This window comes from Drosophila arizonae, chromosome 3, assembly GCF_054131065.1.
Source record: "Drosophila arizonae isolate 15081-1271.41 chromosome 3, UAZ_ARI_1.0, whole genome shotgun sequence".
NCBI lineage: Eukaryota > Metazoa > Arthropoda > Insecta > Diptera > Drosophilidae > Drosophila > Drosophila arizonae.
This window is the reverse complement of record NC_142923.1, coordinates 13,416,414-13,437,106: the sequence shown is the minus strand read 5'-3', so window position 1 is coordinate 13,437,106 and position 20,693 is coordinate 13,416,414. Positions and strand designations below refer to the sequence as shown.

At 40.6% G+C, this 20,693-nt stretch overlaps 4 protein-coding genes across 4 annotated transcripts; 3 read left to right on the top strand and 1 right to left on the bottom strand.

Annotated features, from left to right (window-relative positions):
• The first annotated feature begins 142 nt into the window (after positions 1-142).
• On the top strand, positions 143-1,759 carry Trf4 (TBP-related factor 4). Its single transcript, XM_018001528.2, has 2 exons — positions 143-303; positions 355-1,759. Exons 1-2 carry the CDS (start codon positions 143-145, stop codon positions 1,661-1,663), a joined length of 1,470 nt encoding a protein of 489 aa, XP_017857017.2. The 3' UTR covers positions 1,664-1,759.
• Positions 1,760-9,188: 7,429 nt separating this feature from the next.
• Gr23a (Gustatory receptor 23a) lies at positions 9,189-12,386 on the top strand. The gene is made up of 3 exons (XM_018001343.2): positions 9,189-10,061; positions 11,875-12,033; positions 12,103-12,386. Exons 1-3 carry the CDS (start codon positions 9,189-9,191, stop codon positions 12,190-12,192), a joined length of 1,122 nt encoding a protein of 373 aa, XP_017856832.1. The 3' UTR covers positions 12,193-12,386.
• Positions 12,387-14,724: 2,338 nt separating this feature from the next.
• LOC108609623 (uncharacterized) lies at positions 14,725-15,287 on the top strand. The gene is made up of 2 exons (XM_018001344.2): positions 14,725-14,831; positions 14,887-15,287. The coding sequence occupies exons 1-2, from the start codon at positions 14,775-14,777 to the stop codon at positions 15,196-15,198; spliced, it is 369 nt and encodes a 122-aa protein (XP_017856833.1). The 5' UTR covers positions 14,725-14,774; the 3' UTR covers positions 15,199-15,287.
• Positions 15,280-15,977, bottom strand: LOC108609900 (uncharacterized). Its single transcript, XM_018001676.2, has 2 exons — positions 15,750-15,977; positions 15,280-15,667 (listed from the first exon to the last, which is right to left on the bottom strand). Exons 1-2 carry the CDS (start codon positions 15,886-15,888, stop codon positions 15,330-15,332), a joined length of 477 nt encoding a protein of 158 aa, XP_017857165.1. The 5' UTR covers positions 15,889-15,977; the 3' UTR covers positions 15,280-15,329.
• Positions 15,978-20,693: the final 4,716 nt, after the last annotated feature.

Below are 20,693 nucleotides of genomic sequence, written 5' to 3'. Positions count from 1 at the left end.
GTCAAGTCCCGAGTTGAAGCGTATCTGGAAGCGACTTGCTATAAATTAGACTCGGTAGATGAAGGATTTTATTGAGTCAGGGTAAACAGTAAACAGTCTTAGATTGTGCTCAAGGCTTTGTAGTTTATGTAATCAAATTGAGATGCCCATATTTACTTCAGGGCATTGCAATGTATCATTGCTTTTACTCTCAAAATGCCATAAATTACAAAAATTTTTACATTTTTGGGGCACTTTTCTGCTTTTCAAATATAACTCACTTGAATTTGTCACCTGCATAAGTATGGATTGTAAAGAAGATAGGTAAGTCGTACACTGAGAGAACTTTATGAATCATCAATCAGACTTTCGCAGAAAGTGCTCAGACAACGATATTGAAAATCTTGAAGCTACTCTCGAAAGCAACATACCCATAGAAACATTGAGCGCCTCCATTCAATTGAGTGACGCGCCAGTAATTTTCCAGGATGAGGCTGAATTGGATCCCATTGAAGACTTTTTTAAAATCGGATTGTGTGACGACGATTTTCTTCAAGATGTTAATTTTTTCGCTGATAAGGAAACAGACGACGATACAAATGTAATAAAAAATGACGTCAAAGACGACATGCCCTGGTACGTGGAGGAGGAGTCACTCGGCAAGGTCGACAATTCCAAGCAAGAGGAATCGAACTATTTCGGCTTGGACTGGGACTTTAGTTTTGGCAATGCCAAAAGCGACGATGATATCATTGGAGATTTTGTCAAAATTGATTTTCCCAAGCCAGAAGATTCGAGTGCATGTAGTATCTATAATACCGACATGGATCTGTTGAAATCGGAGAAACTTTTCGACACATCCGAGATACTCTCCCTGAAAGAAACGCTAAGCAACTTGGAGGAGGCTCCTCTCGAGGGCAAATTCTGTGAGTGTGACGAGCCCAAAGAAGTGGACGGTGACACACCCATAATACCAGATTTTGAAATTGACTATGACAACGTCTATGAGAATGTTGCGAAGGCCAGCGAAATGGAAAAGCAACTGGAGCTGCTCTATCGGCCCTTCACATGCCTCGTGGACGTCAATTGCCAATTCAGCCTGTTCGAGTTGGCGATTCTCTTAGACGATTCGCGCTATGAGCCCGCTCATCACCCGGCATTGTTTGTCCGGTTGCATAAGCCCAGTGCCGAAATCAAGATATATTCTGGTGGCAAGATTCAGTCGACGGCCTTGACAGCTAACTCGGCGCGCACGGCGCTGCTGAAGGTGATCCAGATGGTCGAGGAGCTGGACTACAAGGCGGACATCACAAACTTCAGCAGGAATATTGTGCACGCCTCCTTCTGTCTGCCCTTCAAAATCGACCTGGAGATGCTGAGCGAAATGCACAGCGAGCACATATCCGGCAACCGTGAGACGCGACCCTTCATCACCTACAAGATCGATGGCACCTCGATCCGATTTGCCGTATTCCCCAACGGCTACGTGCTCGTGCTGCACTCGAAGCAGCACAGCGAGACCCGAGCGGCTATCGCCGGCTTCCTGCCGATCTTGGCACAGTTCCGGAACGGCTATCTCACCCACTCGGAGAAGTACGGCTCACTGTGTGGCGATGTCTCGTTTAAGCTGCTGTGGGAGCGCAAGCTGGAGGAGGATAAGGAGGGTGTCTTGCTCTATTCCTGACTCACATTCGCCGGATTGTCTTGTTTTGCCTCTTTTCGTGTTGTTCTTTATTTGAAAATGCTGTGAACATTTGTCATAAACCAAACTTGTGTAGTACGTGCAGTGTTTACTCTCTGAAGTTTGGGGCCCACTCGGCAACTTGTTTAAATACGTGATTTATTTACCATCCAGATGCTGCTGCTGCTGCTGTTGCTGTTGGTCTGTGTAACTGAATATAGGGCTATGTACAGCTGGGAAAACCAAGGCAAAGTTGCCAAACACAGCCAGCAGCAACAGCAACAACACATAGAGCGAGTGAGTCCGTCTCACACCTCCGCAAATGGAGAAACAAAACAGCACACAAATTGCAACAGAAGTTGCAACAACTGTAGCTGCAACAGGCGCATACATAAATAACGCAACATTCCGCAGGAACACAACTAGTTGAGAAGATGTCACATTATGCGGGCACAAAACTTGCATCAAATACGTTTCAGACGTGCTAAGAGCACCTAAGCCACATGGTCAGACAGTCGAAGTGTGGGCTGGTAAAGGTATATAAACTGCGGGATTTGGATATATAATAAACATATATTATATTGTACAGTAGAAGTCGGTTATTGCGACGAAAATTCTGATCCCCAGACAAAGCTTTGATGAGTAAACTCATATGTGTATAACGCCTTTCAGGTATAACGGCTGTCCTTAGAGCGTCCTTATATCCGAATTCTACTGTAGTTTAATATTTACATATTAACATGAGCATCATACTTTAAGCTTACTTTAAATATGAACGGGTTTAGTTATTGGCTTACATTATTTTTGGTTAGTGTCTGGGATGGTAGAACATTAATACCATTTCTAAAGACATCGGCTCTCATTCATATATGTAAATCATTAAATATTAGATTGAAAGTTAAAAAGTAGTAGAAATGTAAAATTGAGAGAAAAACTAGTGTCTCTATGCCTCAGTTCTTGGTCCGTCTACTTTAATAGCTACTCTATAGTCAATACACCTTTAATTCTAATTTTGATACTACTATTTTTCACTTCGAGTCAAAGTATGTAAGTACGTATGTGTATATGTGTATGTATTTGTTTTCACGTATGTATGCAAGAAGAGATAGCATCTGCTATCCATTCACCTGACTTCGTTTCGCGAGCCACGAACGTCGGCTTCGTCAATACGATCTAACAGCTTGTTGAGGCTAAAATTTCTAGCATACTCTCGTCATGTTCTCCTTGTCCAATTACATTGAATATGAAACTCGAAACGGGCCTCATCAGAGAGAAGACAGCAGAAAGCCGCAATCGTCTCCGAGTAGAGATGCTTGAAATAATATAGAGAAAGGCAGAAAGAGAATGAAGGAAAGAATGCATTAATTTTAATATATGAAATGCCCTCACAATTATAAATCCTTCGGTAAAATCTTGGACAGACTTGTTAAGGCCCGACAGACCTTTTATATAATATGGCAAGTGTCATATACAAGTTCAACTTACGTAACATGTATATATTTCAATAAATTTATTTTGATATTAATTTTGATACAAATAATAATTAATAATTCATTCTATTTAGCCAATCTTAAATTAGACAATCAGCATTAATTGGTAAGTAATTATGTGTACAACATCGAAATCAGACCGCTGATTAGCAAATGTGTATATTTTAGCGTTTTATATAAGCAAGCACATACACACACTCACACTCACACACGCATACTGCAATGTTCTTTACTGCAACGAACAAACATAAATAAATGTGCAGATAAGTTTCAATTTGAAAATGTTCAACAATTGCATGTAATGCGGTCCGTTTTGGTATTAGTTTTTGGTCATTAAATGTTGGCTAGCTGCCAAGCTGCCAGCGAATCGCCCGAGCGGCCAGCATCCACGCCCATTTTAGTCGCATCATTTGGCGACAAGCAACAACACAAAAAAATACAAAAATAAAAAAAAAAAAACAATAAAAATAAAATTATTCTAGCATATCGGTTGAGCATTGTTGAACACGTACGATATTATGCCAGCGACTGGAATGAGGAAAATAAAAAAAAAAAAGTAAATATAATTCCCTGAGAGCAATTTTAAACAGAGGCCAAAACAGTGCACGGAGCATGCCACATGTGTTGTTTCTGTTTTAAATGGCCTTTATGACGCCGAAAGGGGACAAATTAAAACAAGAAGCAAAATATACGAGTATGTGACATGCTGGACTTCAAATAATTGCATTCTGTAATGCCATATCGATGCCATTGTTTAACGAGTATAAATGTTTCCGTTTACTGGCAGTTTGAGAATCGAGGATTATTACAGTGATTCGTGTTGATTGTAGAGTGGGCTTATGGGGAGAATATTAATGAGATTCCTAAAGCTGCTATTGTCATATATAAGGCTTGGAGTTATTTAGCTGCAAAAAAAAAGGCCCGATCTGAATCGATTGACTTAAGGTAGAAGCGATTGTTGAGCAAATGTGCAAGAGCAAAAAGGCGTGAAAAGTGCTTGACACCTCATCCAAAAGCCAAAAGGCGGATCAAATGTGACATGGGAAAGTGGGTGACGATGCTCAGCTGGAGCACCACCTGGATGATTAATTTACAGTCCTTGAAAGTGGGGAAAAAGAATTAATCCAATTTTTAATTATGTTAATTCATTTAAAATATCTGTCGTAAATGGGACTTATCCATTGCTGAAACTAACGGCTTCCATGGCTGGTCAGTCCTGATCATCGGATCTCGCTGTCTCTCTCTCTCTCTCTCTCTCTCTCTCTCCCTCTCTCTCTCTCACTCTTGCTGTACAATTAGGAATTGATGTCATATGTCAGTGCACAAATGGCTTTATGCGAAAAGTCCATAAAAGAGGCACGAAAAGTCCACTTTGTAGATTGAATGAATTAGTTCAATTTATTGTTTGAGCTGTGCTCATATGAACTAGCAATATGAACGTTTGGCATGCGGTGTCACGTTCTGGATGACTGAGCGATGGATGCTTGGAAACAAGTGCGTAATACGCCATATGAAAGAAACATGTTGGACATACTAACTGCTGCCAGCAATGTACATATACATATATAATATATGTATATGTATTGTGAGGGGCCGAGCAACGCCAAAAAGTTGTTTCAATTTAATTTGACTTTGATCGCCAGCTGACGCTGTTGGTGTCATCCCCATGTCATGTACTTGTCCTCGCGCTGCCATATGGAAAACAGCCATATTAGATGCCAGCATGTCTCACTTTCTTCATGAATATATATACATATATACTATACATACATCAACGCAAGCTGTGCGCAAATTACAAACGACTCAAATTTCAAATTCGCAACATTTTGTTATTTCAATAAATGGAATTTCCAAAGAAAGAAGATTTAAGATACGATAAATATTTTATTTTAATTTTTTGAATTTTATTTCAAATTTTCAACATGATTTAGTTTATGCAAAAAAAAAATATTTTTATGGGATTTTCTTGATACATATTCAACGAAGAGAGCATAGAGAGGGGAGATAGAGAGAGAAAGGTATTATCTTTCCATGCTTTACTGTTAAGTCTCATAAAGATTATTGTTTTTTTTTTTTTTTTTTCTTCTGTTCGAGTCTTTAAAATGTAAATACATAAACACAAACTTGTGTATCTGAAATGTCGAATGTGGGCTGTGTTTTATTGCCACGAGGGCTGTGAAGTAGCTGAAAACTTCATAAATCACAAAAGTTTGTTTCGGCCATGAAAAGGCTTAAGGGTTTATCAAAATGAAAATTTATTGGTGCTCAAATACATGGAATTTTGAGATTTATGTATTTTCGTTGCCCCTCCACACACAGGACATTCCATCGATGGCTCGTCTACGAGCCCAAAGCGATTTCCCTAAGGCTGCGGGACGGGGGGCTTGGCAAACCAGAGTTTTCATACTAATATTAACACGCAGCAGCCAGCAGCAGTGGAAAATTGCTGTTAATTTCAATTTACGTGACACTTTCAAACTGCTGCAGTCCAATTTTCTGGCTGCCCAGGTAAACGACTACGATTATCCGTATGCACTACAATTAAGTCCAATTGCGGTTCTGTTATGCTGCAGCAATTCAGATACAAACAAATTGCTTTCCAAGTTTTTCTACTCACAAACTTTCTCTTCTTCTCCTTCTATCTTTGCTTCTATTATCTGTGTATGAGAGAGCCCTTATGAAGGAAAGCTGAGAAGCAAAGAATATTAAACAATTGTTGGTGACTAATATTAATAAAGAGTTTGTATTAAGATACAATGGAGTATATTAAAATATAGATACCTCCAGTTATTTTGAGGAATAAGATTTAAAAGCTCTCAGAAAAACATATTATGCTATTCTAATCATGATTGAACTCTATTTTTGTTGATTTTTTCAAAGGCAACGATATTTAAAATATTTGATAAGTACAATTAATTGACTTCTCTCAAATAAGACTTTTGCAATTGAGAGTCGTAGCTGAAGTTTATCTCAAATTGAAGAAAATAAACTAATTAATAAAATGCAAGTTAAGAAACTATTCTCAATTAACTATAATATACTTGCTTGGATAAATTTGATCTTGATTTGTTTAGTCAATAGGTGATGATTATTCTATGCACCAGGCCCAGCTGAAGCTTTAATTTATTGTATGTATATAAATCTAATATTCGCCTTACAGTTTCGCTCGTCTGTTTATTCTACACAGATATCTCAAAAATAAAGACAATAATCGTCAAATTAAGTAGCTCAAACCTCAAATTCAAATCTAAAATATTTTTCAGCCTTTACCACACGCTCTACATCCGATCCGGCAGGGTATTTGATAGTCAGCTTCCACTCTCTCATCGACGCTTTCAACATCATTTTTGACGTCAGCTCCGTTTCCTGCAGCATTTCCTCTGCCGACCGAAGCAGCTGGCATTAATTTTCATTTAAATTCCGCTTGTTAAATATGCAAAATTCTCGCTTTGTGGTTCAGTTGGGCCTGAACCTGAACCTGCACCACGAGCCCGTACCAATCTCTCTGACAGTTGCCAGTTCGTGCTCGAGTCATTATTAAATTGCAGTACACTCGGCTGGGCACCTGGTCGAGAAGTGCGTCGCATAATCTTTGTGGTTGACCAACAACTTCTCGCAAACTACATTGCACCTGACAACAGTTTTTATCTCACTTGGAGTCCGAGTCCGAGCAGGAGTCCAAGTCAGAGCCAGAGCCAGAGAAGTGCTGCAATATTTGTGGCCACAGCTTGATTAAGCATTTATGAATGCAAAGTGCAAATCTTTATGAAATGTTAAAAGCTTCTCACAGCAAATGTCAGCAAATATCACATGGTATATTTCCCAACGCATCTAATTGCAAGTTAATCGAAAAATTAAAAACTTCAAAACTTTTATGCACTGCTCGATCATTACAGATTTTTGAGAGAGGATGTGATAGACTAGAAGGTGTTACACTATCATAAGAATTAAACTTATAATAGAGAAGATTGTAAAGTCTATACTCCAATTGTAAATGTATCAGGACAGAAATTGATATATGATATAATGTAATTTAGTATTATTTCAGTTTTACATAGGCTCTTTGTTATTTTAGATAAATGATCGAAGAACACACTCACTCCTTTATTTACGATGTGTTAAACCACACCAGAAATATATATTTACTTGAAATATTGTATAATCTATAAAGTATAAAATATAATCTGATAGCTGATGTAAGAGGTAAGAGGCATTTCCGCGTCATATTCCCGAACTTCTTCTCTTCCAGTCACATATAACACATCTCCTAACCAACTTATTTTTTGTATTCAAGGGTATCTGCCAGTCGTTATTCCGTAAATTCACCAGTAACACAGACTCCCATTTACTCTCTCAAATATCTTCAATCAGGCCATAGCAAAAAGTAACTGCTAGTCATACTCTCAGCCAGTTCTTTCTCGCATTTAAAGGGTATCTGCTAGCCACCATCCCACACACATCCCCTTTTGGTATAAATTATGAATAAATACTTATGCGCAACTCCCAACAGCTATATAAGTATTTGAGAATTATGCATTTTGAGCGCTGCTGTGGGTGTCTTTGGGGTGGACCACAAGAGCAGCCTGGCGCTGGCCTCCTGTTCAATCTAATCTTCAAAGCAGCCACAACCCTTTTTTCCAGTTGCCAACCAAGTGGGGAGCAAAAAAAATGTGGATAATTTTTAGCTTTGAACGCAAAGTTCCCCTTTGGCTAGAATACATAATTCATAAACCAGGAGCCATTTGAACTGCGTCCGCAATGCTGCGCCACAAAGCTAGATAAAGAGAGATACATAGAGTGAAAAGTAGGGACCGAGAGAGAAAGAGACAGAGAGCGAGTGAATGAGAGGAAACTTTGATGGTGGAACTTTTTAATCGGATTCGGCAGCTCGATTGCCATCACATCGAGCATCGGCACTTTCTTAGTGGTTTGCTAAGATATTTTCGTCTCGAACTGCTGCAGGCCACAAAGTTTCGCCCAAAAAAGACCCAAAATCTCGAATGGATAAATTTGGCACTATTTAAGGCAGTTTCTCCATAAAATTCATCATGCATTACATTACAAAACTAAAATTTTGCTGGGAGCACACTTGATTCAACTAAAAAAGTATATAAGGATGGTGTGAGAGCTTCTATCCAGAAAATTGTACAAGTGAAAAGTTGATTTGCGATGTGGAAATTTTGGTAAAAACCATATTAATAATGGAGATTTATTACTATTATTATTATTTTTTTAATTTTATTGATTTATATTTTTTTATTTATTTATTTTTTTTTTTTTTCATAAAACATTTTCCTTTCTCATTTTGTTTTTTTTTTTTTTCAAAAATATCTAAATGAAAGGTAATTTATTATTGTTGGCTCATGATAGTCTAAAAATTGTAAATATTCTGTGGCATCCAAATATTTTGTAGAGTAGGGATTGCATAAAATTAAGTTGCAAATAAATTATAATTTTACTTTAAATAAAATAATAAAACAACAAAATAATTTTGTGTATTGTGTTATGAAAACATTAAGATTGGGTGACTTTAATATTTTATAATAAATGTCTGAACGAAGCATTATTCAAAACGTTTTCATATTTATGTATTTTATTTTATGTTTAATTTTAATTTTTTGTTATTTTTATTTATTAATTTCATTTTATTTTATTTTAACTTCTTTTTATCGTCAAATTGATTTAAAATTGTGATCTTTATTATTCTATAAATTAAGGCCTAAGCTTTACCAACTATCGTGTTGAATCAATCTCTTCAGAAATTTCTACTCTCTACAATTAGCTTATAGTAGTATAAGTATCCATATACTTGACTCTCTCTCTCTTTTTCATACTCTCTCTCTCTCACTCTCTCTCTCTCTCTCTCTCCTCCTCCCTTAGCTATGTATTCCCCACTCTTAACAGTTCAGGTGTCTAATGTATTTAGCCAGTCAGCCAATATAATTGCTGCTTGATTTATTGCCCTACTAATAGCTCATTCAATTTGAGCTCTATGCATATTTCCATTTAGTTCTGACTCGAAGCTCCTCAGCTGCAGCATGAATTCGCTAGACGCTCTCTTTGCTCGTTGTTTGCTGGGCATCTATTGGTGGATGGGCCTGCTGCCGTTGCCGCCTGTGTCTCAACTGTTGTGGCTGCTGCTCGCCTTGGTTATACGCCTCAGTTGGGTGTCCTACTTCATGTGGATGCTGTGGAACGGCATCTGTTATATGTTGGTGGACAGGAGCATGAGCGTCAGCTATCTGACCGGATCTGTTCTATTCATAGGCTACTCATTGCTGGGTCTGCTCGTCCAGGCCCAGACATTATTTAAGCAGCGATCGTATGTGCGCCTGGAGGATTATCGCATTCAGCTGGAGCTGCAGATGAGCAGGCTTAGCAGCTCGCACTACGGTCACAAGTCCGGGAGTTTGCTATTCCTACTGGGTACACATTTGGCCAGCGACATTATCAAGTCCTGGGCCAATTCCAAATACAGCATATCCCCGGTGCACACCGTCTCTCTGATGCAGAAATGGCAGCTGCGCTTCCACTTCATCCAACTGATGCGGCTGATCATGGAGCTGAATCAGCGCGCCATCCAGCTGCGCCACTCGCTACTGCGCCTGGCCGCCGGCAACGACCTCTGGCTGCCCTACAGCCTCTCCGACTTTAAGCACCTGCAGACGCTGCGCCTCAGCTACGAGCGCATTTACGAGTGCCACGAGCTCTTCAACGACTGCTACGGCTGGAGCATGCTCTGCCTGCAGCTGTTGTGCAGCTTTGAGTTCGTGGCCAATGCCTACTGGTTCATCACAGAGGCCTACGACTCCCAGCGCCTCTACATGTTCATCTACAATGGCAACACCTGCTTCACCATCGGCACCCTCGTCACAGCTCTCTTCTGGTACGGCGACGCAAGTGCCAATAATGTGAGTAGATGAAGTTGAGAGCAATGGTTCGATGAGAGACAGATTTAATGATAGATGAGAGAGATATAAAGAGATTATGGCTACTATAGGAATACAGTGGTATATCGAATACATTATGAGACCTCTTAGGTATTCTGAACTGAACTGAATCAGGGTATTATGTTTTTGTAAAAATGTATTTTATATACCACCCCTTTCCTTCTTCCTCAAACATTTTCAATAGACGTATTCCATATACTAGAGACTTCTGCTTCTGCAACTAAATACATATGAATATCATTATTACGCTCTGAAAGCTTAACAGATTCCGTCTGAGCTAAAAGTTATTCATAGTATGGCGCATACTGCAGCTCAAGCACATTCCAAACAGAGCTCAAGAGATAGCCTGAGCAGAGCCTGAGCAGAACCTGAGCCTAACAGAGCGTGAGCAGAGCCTAAGCAGAGCCTAAACAGAGCCTTAGCAGAGCCTAAACAGAGCCTTAGCAAAGCCTAAACAGAGCCTAAGCAACCTTAGAGTTGCCCTATCCCATATAAAGCAGAGCTCTAACATAGATGAAGCAGAGCTCAAGAGCAGCGCCATTATAAAGGTACTAAAGCGCAGTCAACTGCTCATGCTCATGAGTGAGTGTGTCTGTGTATGTGTTATAAGTGATACAATTGCTTAAAGTATGAGCTCTTCGCTCTTCGTTTCCGAGTCGAGCATTCTGGCCTAAGTACTCTTACCTGTGTCACTTAAACCTAATTTCACTTGCTAATTGCCATGATAAGGCTGAATTCAATCAGAGCTCAATCAGGTTCAATATTTATGACAGTGATGAATTGGTAGAGCGTCAAGGCTTGACTCAGCTCTCTCGGAATCGTCAGCCCAGCCACTCTCTAGTCCAGCTGCAGCCCTCGACTGCCTCGGTTATGTTGGGACGAGACGCTTTTCACCTGGTGCTGTGCTGCATGGGCGTGCGCTGCAATTCGCGGCTGCATCGCTTGCAGCTCTTGCCTTTCGGCTTGGGGCTCTGCTGGCTGATTGCGGTCTGGGCTGGAGTACCGCGCTACATCTCGACGATTCCCTACTGCAGTCTCGACTGTCTGATAATAATGACCATGTTCGTAATGCTGAGCTTAGCGCATGGCTTCGTCCTGCTGGACACCCTTCTGAAGCGTCGCACGCACCGGCAGCTGGAACTGCAGTTGGCCGTGAATCCGCTGACGGATCGAAAAATTCAAAGTGAGCTGCTTTGTGTCTTCTGCGTCTTCCTACTGGTGGCGCTGCACAGCCCAATCGTTTGGTTTCGGCTCAATACCAAGTGGGAGTGGTACACCCCCATCTTCTGGATAAGCGCACCGAGTGCCTGGGTGGTGCAGCTGAAGACGATTGCGTTTCTCTCGGAGGTTCTGTCGGCCAATGAACGGGTGCTAGGCATGCGACGCAGCCTGAAGCACCTGGCGGCACAAAGCACTCGCTCCAAGCAGCTCCCCAACGTGGAGCAGCTGGTGCGTCTCAAAGAGGAATACAGACAACTGCATCTGCTCTTTGTGCAGCTCAACGCAGCCTATGGCCTGAGTATGCTCGTCGTGTTCATAGTCCTCTTCTTTGACTTTGTGTTCAGCGCCTATTGGCTAGCCAAGACCACACTGATCCGGTCGCAGGGCGGAGTCCATCTGTTCCCTTCCCTGGGCTTCATGATCAACGTGGGCCTCTTGCTCTCAATCACCTGTTGGCACTGCCAACAAAGCTTTAATCACGTGAGGGCTGAGCCGATGTTTAAATACCAATCGTGCTTCATATGTTTATCTGAAATTTCTATTTTCGTTTCAGAGTCGGCAAATTGGCTGCTTGATTCCCAAGCTGGTGAAGCCAATGGGCAGCAAGCGCTACAACGATTTGGTCAGCGAATTCCTGCTGCAGACGCTGCATCAACGCTTTGTGGTGACGGCCAAGGACTTCTTCAGTCTCAATCTGCATCTGTTGAGCAGCGTAATTTCTGGATTTCATTTATTTTTAATGAATTAAAATGTTAAATCAATTTATTTTCTCGCTCTACAGATGTTTGGCGCCGTGGTTACCTATCTGGTCATACTCATTCAGTTTATGTTCGCCGAGAAGAGTGCACAAGCTGCGGCTAGGCCCAAGTAAAGCTGCTAAATGATCGACTAAAAGTTTCCACGTAATCTGAAATCGATGAACTTATGGCAAATCATTTTAGCTGCATTCGCTTTTTATCTCTCCGAATTCATTTGAGTTGCAAATTATTTTAACGTCCTCAGCGATTCCCAAACATTCTCATTAACTTCTGATCAACTAAAGAAATATAAACTAGCTAAATAAATTTATTTTATTAATACTTTACTCCTTAATACTTTCCTTCTTTATTAATGCTAGCATCTTGTATACAAAAATAAAATATTCGATAAATTAACATATAAATAAATAAATAATAAGAATTAAGTTTGAATACACAAAATAATTATTTTTTATTATTATACTATATTTCCTTGTGCTTTAATACTTTAAAAATAATTAAACAAATAAATAAAAACATAAAAATTTTAGTCAACAAAATGATTTTTTTTTTTTTTTTTTTGTGTTTTAAATTATTAGATATGTACTTTAATTGCAAGCGCTTGTACTTGACAATAATAATATACAGAAAAAATAAATATTATAAAATAAAAAATAAATATTTTATGTGTACATAAAAAACTAGCAGTTAGTTTTAAATAGTATTTCGGAATATATTTGGTATATTTTTCAGCTTGAGAAGCGAGAAACCAGCAGCAATGTCAAAAAACTTTCAGACTTTTCAGATCAAATTATATCCTAACTCTATGCTAAGAATTATTTAAGACGCTCAACCACTTTACACCTTCCGCAAACTTACAGTAGACACTGTTGCTCAAAGCTGTTAGATAGAGCTGCTGCAGTTTAGCACATGTGCCGTAATTATTTATGCCGCCCACACGGAGTGTCACTCTGAGGCAGGCAAGCAAGCAGGCAGTGGGCGGGGCTGGGTCGATGCCGTCTTGGGTGCCCACATGGAAGTTAGACTACATCAAGTTTTAGTTATTCTTAAGCAGACAAAACTACTTCACGCATATTAAACTGGCATTTCACAGGCACAAAAAAACTTTTTCTAATATGCAAATTCATACCGAATCCTTGTGCAGGGCTATGGAAAGGATAAAGTAGCGCCAGCAGCAGCAGCAGCAGCACCAGCAGGAGCATACGGGGCAGCAGGGCTAGGGGCACACATCCTTGAATTAACACGTGCGGGTTCGCATTAATTTGTAAACTGCTCGAGGGACCTACGCCATGCTGGTTATATCACAGAGAAAGAGAGAGGGAGAGCGCGCGAGAGAGAGAGAGAAAAAGAGAGAGTAAGAGAAGCTGAGCTGGGAAATAGTTTTTGTCGTTAGCTATGCAAATGCCGAGACATGTAAATATTATTTACCACATGGCCAGATGCTCGAAATGTAACTGTGCCGCCACTTCTCATCTTAATTAACATAGAACAACTGAAACACTCCATTTATAAATATTTATAAGCTCCAGGGATTAGTGCACTAAACTATTTTTATATGCTGATCGTGATCAAAGCACTAAAATATAGCTAACAAGTAAGAAAGCTCTAGTCGAGACTGCTCGACTACGAGATCCCCTGAACCCTTGGAGCAATAGATATTTCAATAATTTTTCGCGTCTTTCAGCTTACACAAGAAACACGCACACACACACGCACACACAGGCATACATACACACACACGCATACAGACACACATACACACACACACACGCACACACACAAAAACGCATACACACACACACATACACACACACATACACAAACACATACACACACATACACAATCATTTACATACATATACACACACAAGCATAAACACACATGGGCGGCAGTGAGCGCTTACTATGAGAACTTAATTGCTTAATAATTTTTTTTTTTGTGGACGTGCGATCTTCATGAAACTTTCAGATTATGATTATAACATGTATAAGCATGTAATTGCCAAAGCACAAGTCTCTAGTATTTGAAATACGCTTTTTACAAAAGTGAGAGTGAGGGGGTGAATTTAAGGGTGGGGGGTAAATTTTAACAAAAAAGGTGTAGAAGATATAATTTTATAAATGGTTTTCGATAAGGTTTTTTATTGATAAAAAAAGATCGGGATGAGTTGTCGATTTTTAATGATAAACTTGATATGCGCGCTGTAATTACGGACATTTTAAAAAATTTAAAAATTTGAAGTCTCTAGCTCTTATATCTTCTGAAATCGACGCGTTCATACATACGGACAGACGGACAGACAGACAGACGGTCAGACGGACAGACAGACAGACAGGGCCAAATCAACTCAGCTCGTCGCCCTGATCAAGAATATATATAGTTTGTGGGGTCTGCCACGCCTCCTTCTCCCTGTTACATACATTTCAACAAAACCATTATACCCTGATTTCCCATTGAAAATGGGTTCAGGGTATAAAAATGAGTAAATTTCAGCTGCAGTCAAGGCTATATACTATATACTCAGGCATTTCAGATTATAGACTTTTCCCAAATTTTGGCCCATCGAAATTAGAAAGCAAGCTCTGAAATGATATTTGAAATACGCATTGCAATGATTTTCTGCTGACTGTCATAGTCACTTTGATGTTTGACTTCAATCAAATCAGAGCACTCAATACAAAGCAGAGCTACATAATGCAATTCAATATGAATAATCAAAGTTTCGAGGAGATGTGGAATAATTGCAGCACAGTAAGTCGCTATGAAGGTCGAAGACCTTTTAATCTTTATCAATCGATTTGAGCAGACAGAGCAGTCGGAGCAAGATGAGCAGATCTTTGCGTCGATGGAGCCCCATCGTGTGCGCTTCGCGATGACCTCGAGGAGCGACAAGCGCATGGCCATGGTCTACAGGAGGCTGCACGCCTCGAACGCGGTCGAGGCCAGCAACAGTATGGAGATGATCTACACGAGGACGATCTGCAGGATGTGCCTGATGCCGGTCCAAGTCTGTCGCACCTACGGCTACAATCTGAAGCGATATGATTTGGAGCAGGAGGAGGACGACAAAGACGCCTACGATCGCCGCCTAAGGAAATATCTTATGATGCAGAAGTGAGCTAACGGCGCCCTCGATCCGAAGAACAACGAAATGGAGCAGCCGTGTGCTAAAAGCAAATCTAATTAATAATAAAATAAAAACGTTCATAATGAAGTTGTATTTGTTGCAATTAAATTCAATGCGAGTTCTTAAGTCGCTGTTGGCTGATTGGGCGCACGCATGCGAGGTACTTTGCAGGGCGGCGGCCCGATTTCTGCTGACTTCAGGGCCTCCGCCTCGGCCACGACCTGCTTCAGCTCAGCGTTGGCGCCCACCTGGCAGTTGCGCCAGGGCGGCAGCAGCAGGCTCGTCGTCGTCGCCGGCGTGGGCAGCGGCTGCACTATCCCCTTGTTGTGCAGCAGCGAGCCCATCTGGTAGTCCTCCGTTTTGTCGATCTTGGCAACGCGCAAGTCCTTCACATCTATAAAGGTCTTGTTGCTCAGATTGGCAAAGCGACGCGCCTCAACGAGCTGATTGCGGGCCAAAGCTGTCGGACAAAATGGAAGGAAAATATTATAGCAAAATATTTGCTACTTGTGGGCAAATGCGCTTATAAAATAATCGCTTACTGTAGGACAAGTCCAACAGATAACGGCGCACTTCCGAATCGGCCTGGGTGTCATGGGTACGCAGCACATTGTCTATGAAGCACAAATCGCTTTTTAAATTGAGGTTCTCCTCGGTCAATTTGTAATTAAGTGGCTTCATTTTAAAGCAGTCAAAAATTTAACTCAGAGAAGCTACAGACCCCACAGAAAATTCGAGCACAAATGCATTGCCCAACACTCCAAAACACTTTCGAATGTTTCGAACACAATTGTATCATGCATGCAAATTAATCTGATGCACTACCCAATACTGGTAAACCCACAGTTTTTCCAACACTCGCCAGAGCTGGCCAAAAGCCTTTCAAGTTTCTGTGGTTCCAGCAGTTAAGGCTAACTGCTTTTTAGACATAGAGAGATAAAATTGGAGCGTGCAAGCGAGAGAGAGAGAGAGAGAGAGAGCTAGCGAATTATTAGCCAATCCAACTTTTTCGGAACAACTAATAAAAAGTTGCGTGCATGTATGAATATTTGATTCATTTTACACAAACCATTCAACTTTTTTGATGAATTTTCAATTTGAGGAGGCTTTGGCCTTTGTCTTGCAGCCCCCAAACTCTGACGATGAGGCAAATCATTTGGCAAAACTTTTAAAATATTCATAAAATTCCAGCAGACAAGTTTCCAAAATTTAATTAGTCAAATGAACGGGACGTTCAGTTCACTCTCTTCTCCCTTCAGTCCCCAGCCCACAGTCATCAGCGCATGCAGACAATAGAGTTTAGCTCAGCAGCTTATAGATTTACTCTGCAGCCTTTGCAGAGGGGGCGGAGATAGGGAGGATTTCGTATTGAAATAGATTTGCAATTAATGCGAAAATAACCAATTAGCTTAGATGTGTGAAGCTATGCACTTTGCCAATTAAAATACCCTGTACCAAGTGGGGCGTTGAAAGTGTGGTAAATATTAGTTGTATAGGGAATAGATCTAATTAATATATGTTTTATTAGAACGTGTATCTATCAAGCCAGACACTATCTGAAATTCGACTATTTTTCATTTATATATATTTATAAAGAAAATTAAAAAGCAAAGTTATTATTATTTAATATTTTGTTAATATTGATAAATTATTCTTGAATTACTTCCCGCTAAAATGGTAATTATAGAGTATCAGGGTGTCCACTTCTTGTCTATTTCCTTTGTCCATGTTTTTCATGGCATCTTTGCATCCTCATCTTGTCGTGCTCTTGTGTATGTATGCATGTATATGAATATAAAAAAGTCTCTTTTCGACTGATTAAGATCAGTCTATTTAGAGCATAGGGTATTCCATAGTCGCATTATAACCATCAGCTTGTTGCTCATCAGAGGGTATTGCATAGTCGTATGTGCTTTACCTCCATTTTATTCACCACAGGATATTCTCCAATTCTCGGTCTCTTTCTCTCTCTGTCTCTTTCCCTCTCTCTCTCTCTCTCTCTCTCTCTCTCTCTCTCTCTCTCTCTCTCTGCTCTATTCCTTCTCTCTTTAGATCAGCACCCTCCCGAGCTCTGCTCGTATGTAAGCTACCCACTGACTGATATAGCTCTCTATCAATCACTCAGCCACTATCCACAGGGTATCCGATAGTCGCGCGCTCTCTTCTACATTGCTACAGCTTCTCATTCACGTGCTCGTACGTATGCAGCATTAAGGCCCGATTCGGTTTATGGTCGACAATCTATTGCCATTTGTAGGCTGGCAAATACGTTTTGCGCCTCGTTTTCCGTCCGTTTGCCATTTACGGCCGGCCGCAATGTGCGCAGGCGAAATCGAAGTTTTATGCTAATTTTTTGCAACCGTACACACACACACATACATATACGGTGCTCTCTGCTGTTTCTAGCATTCCAGTTCGCTCTGAGTGAATGGGCCTAGCGCCCGCCCATATCTGTTTGTCGTACGTCTGTCAACACAAGGCATTACAAGGCAATTACGAATTTGTTTATGGCATCCAAATCTGAATTTCCCACATGCCGAGCTTAAACAAGGAATCTCAACAATTGGCCCAAATTACCAGAGCTGCAAAACCAGGACGACTGATTTTACGGTAACTGCATGAGCAGATTTATGGGATAATTCAAAAATTGATAATCCAAAATATTGACTCTGATGGCAGCTGACTCGAGGATGTCAGTGCTAAACAAGATTAAATTGTCACTAGAGTTAGCAATAAACAAACAAATTCTTAAATTTAAAGTAAATGAAAAGATTTTATTTGTACAGTATCAATAATATGTAATATGAACGGAAGCTAACAATCAATTTTAGAGTTTAAATATAAATAAATAAACCGTTGTTATATGTAATGTAATCATCATTTCTAATGTTAATCAACACTGTATGGAATCAAGTAGAATCATTTCCAGCACTGTTTCAGTGAAACATTTATAGCATTGCTTTTGCCCTACACAAAAACAATCAAGAAGCTGAAGAAGCTGATAAGAATGCATAACAGTTAGGAAGCTCATCAATCTAGACGCTCCGCAAGGAAATCAGTCGACGCTTGTCCCCAGTTATTGGATGCTCTATATACTTGGTCACAAATGGCAAATGTAATCAACAGCTGTAATCAAAGTGCTCACACACACACTAACAAAAATCGTGCAAAGCAAAGTCAAGCCTTATAAATTGTACAGCCATCCATAATCCAGTTCCACTTAACCACCTACAGTGTAGAAGGCAGAGGAGTAATAAGGAGAAGTGAAGGAAGAACAGGCGAAAAAAAAAGTGCGTCACTTAAAAGTTTTGCACTCACTTGACCAGAAACTTTTATTTTCTGTTAGAAAATTTCCCATGGGTAACCAAAAGCAAGTAACAAAATGTACGGAGTATACATAGCATGTATATAAAGAGACAGAGAGAGAGAGAGAGAGAGCAGAAGAGAGTGTGAGGGAGAGAAAAGTTTGCGTGCCCACAAATTGAAAATATTTCTCAGTCATATTTAATTTTAGTAGAGCGCAAATCTCCGAGGTAATCAAACAGTTTGAGAGCCGCATTTTGTTCAATTTCATTTGGTGCCAAGTTCGCAAAGTGTATATAGAATGCATCTATATTCAAAGAGATACTTATATAGATATCTAGAGAGATACATACATATCTAGAGCATGTAGTACATACACACATTTAATTAGATTCGTAAGCGATCGCCTTGCTCTGGTCGTGGACTTGGATAATATTTCAACCTTCTTGACTTTGTCGTCTGCAAATTTAACGCAGCACAATAAAAATGTCAAAGTACGTACACAACTTTGCGAGGGAGCAGAAAAGACTATCAATACCGACACAGAGGGGTATGCCCAACTAGCAAATACCCAGTATGATATTTTCAAGAAAAGTCTCTGTAGAGTATTTCTCTACTTTTATTATATATATCAATTGAAGATCATAGATAATTTTAAATTTTAAATAATCCACAGCATAATCTTTATAATCTCCTCTCTCTCTCTGTCTAGCAATCCCTCCAGCTGGTATTACCCATTATTTATTACTCTGCCTGTCTCTCTATCTTATTTATCTCTTTGTCATTTCCTGTTCATCTTATCTTTTTATTTTGCTCTCTCTCTCTCTCTCTCTCTCTCTCTCTCTTTATCTATATTATTTATCTCTTTCTCATTTCCTGTTCATCTTATCTTTTCATTTTGTTCTCTTTCTCTCTCTCTCTCTCTCTCTCTCTCTCTCTCTCTGTCACTTTATTCCACCCACTTTATCTCACTCTCCCTCTCTCTCTCTTGCTTTCTACTCTCCCTTACTTCCGTCATTTCTCTCTCAATATTATTTCCCAAGTGAATCTACCCCATTCGAGGCACCTTCCCGTCTACAGGGTATGCAAAGAAAAAGGAAGTAATGAGCACATAGAGAAAGCAAAACTAAATAAATAATTCAGTATAAAATGTCAGAAGCATCAGGAGCATTCGCCATGGTGACTAACAAGGAGCGCGGACAGGGAATGAAACTGGGAGCGGGAGCTAGAGCTGGAGCTGGAGCAGGAGTGGGAGCGGAAGCGGTAGCTGGGGCCCGGGCGGAGGAGACTAAGCGCGGGAGCGTCTCACGATTTCAACGGATGTAGGATGACAGCGACAAGGACGCCGTGGAGCCGGCAGATGCATTCAAGGAAGCAATTGTATTGTCTGACTGCTGTTTTCCACTTTAGTTTGCCACGCCCACCAGGCAGCCGGCAGCCGGCAGCCCCGACCGCCCGCCGTGTGTAACTTGTTGACGTTGATAGTGGTACGTGCCGAAGGTGAACGGCATCTGTGGACGCGAAATTGAATTCGTGCCTGGCAAGCTTCACACAGCTGAATTGAGTCGCCGAGGCGACAAAGGCAACAAAGGCAACAGAGGCAACAGAGTCGACAGAGGCGTCAGGCGATGTCCTCGCGGGTGTTGGCTACTGTCCTGATGGCTGCTGCCTGTTCCCGTCTCGGGCTCTACCTGCTGACTTCGATATTTTGTCACATTACGTTGACAATTTAGATGTTTGTCTGCGCGCATTCTCGCAGGATTCAATTTGGAAAATGCAGCCCGAAGAATTTGCAATGCGAAGAGGGAGAGTGCAAGTGCGAGCGAGAGTGCGAGTGCAAATACTCCCCACAGAGAGGTGCCGTTCCGGCCTTCCCACTCATTCATTAGAAGCCCTAATGTGCCCAACGAAATCTGCCACATAAATAAGAAGAAGAAAGGCAAAAACAAAAACGAACTGCAACACTTTTCATGCTCTTCCACTTGCCTAAGGGTGGGGCAACCCTCAACCCCTGAAAATTGTAATGTGACTGTCGCAGCGCAAACCCAACTGCCATCTCATTGTTGTGCTTTTTATTTTTCCTACACATTCTATTTTATATAATGTGTCTCGAATATCTGTGTGGGTGTGCGTGTGTGTGTGTGTATCAAAGCGCAGGAAACACGTGCGGGTAAAACATTTTT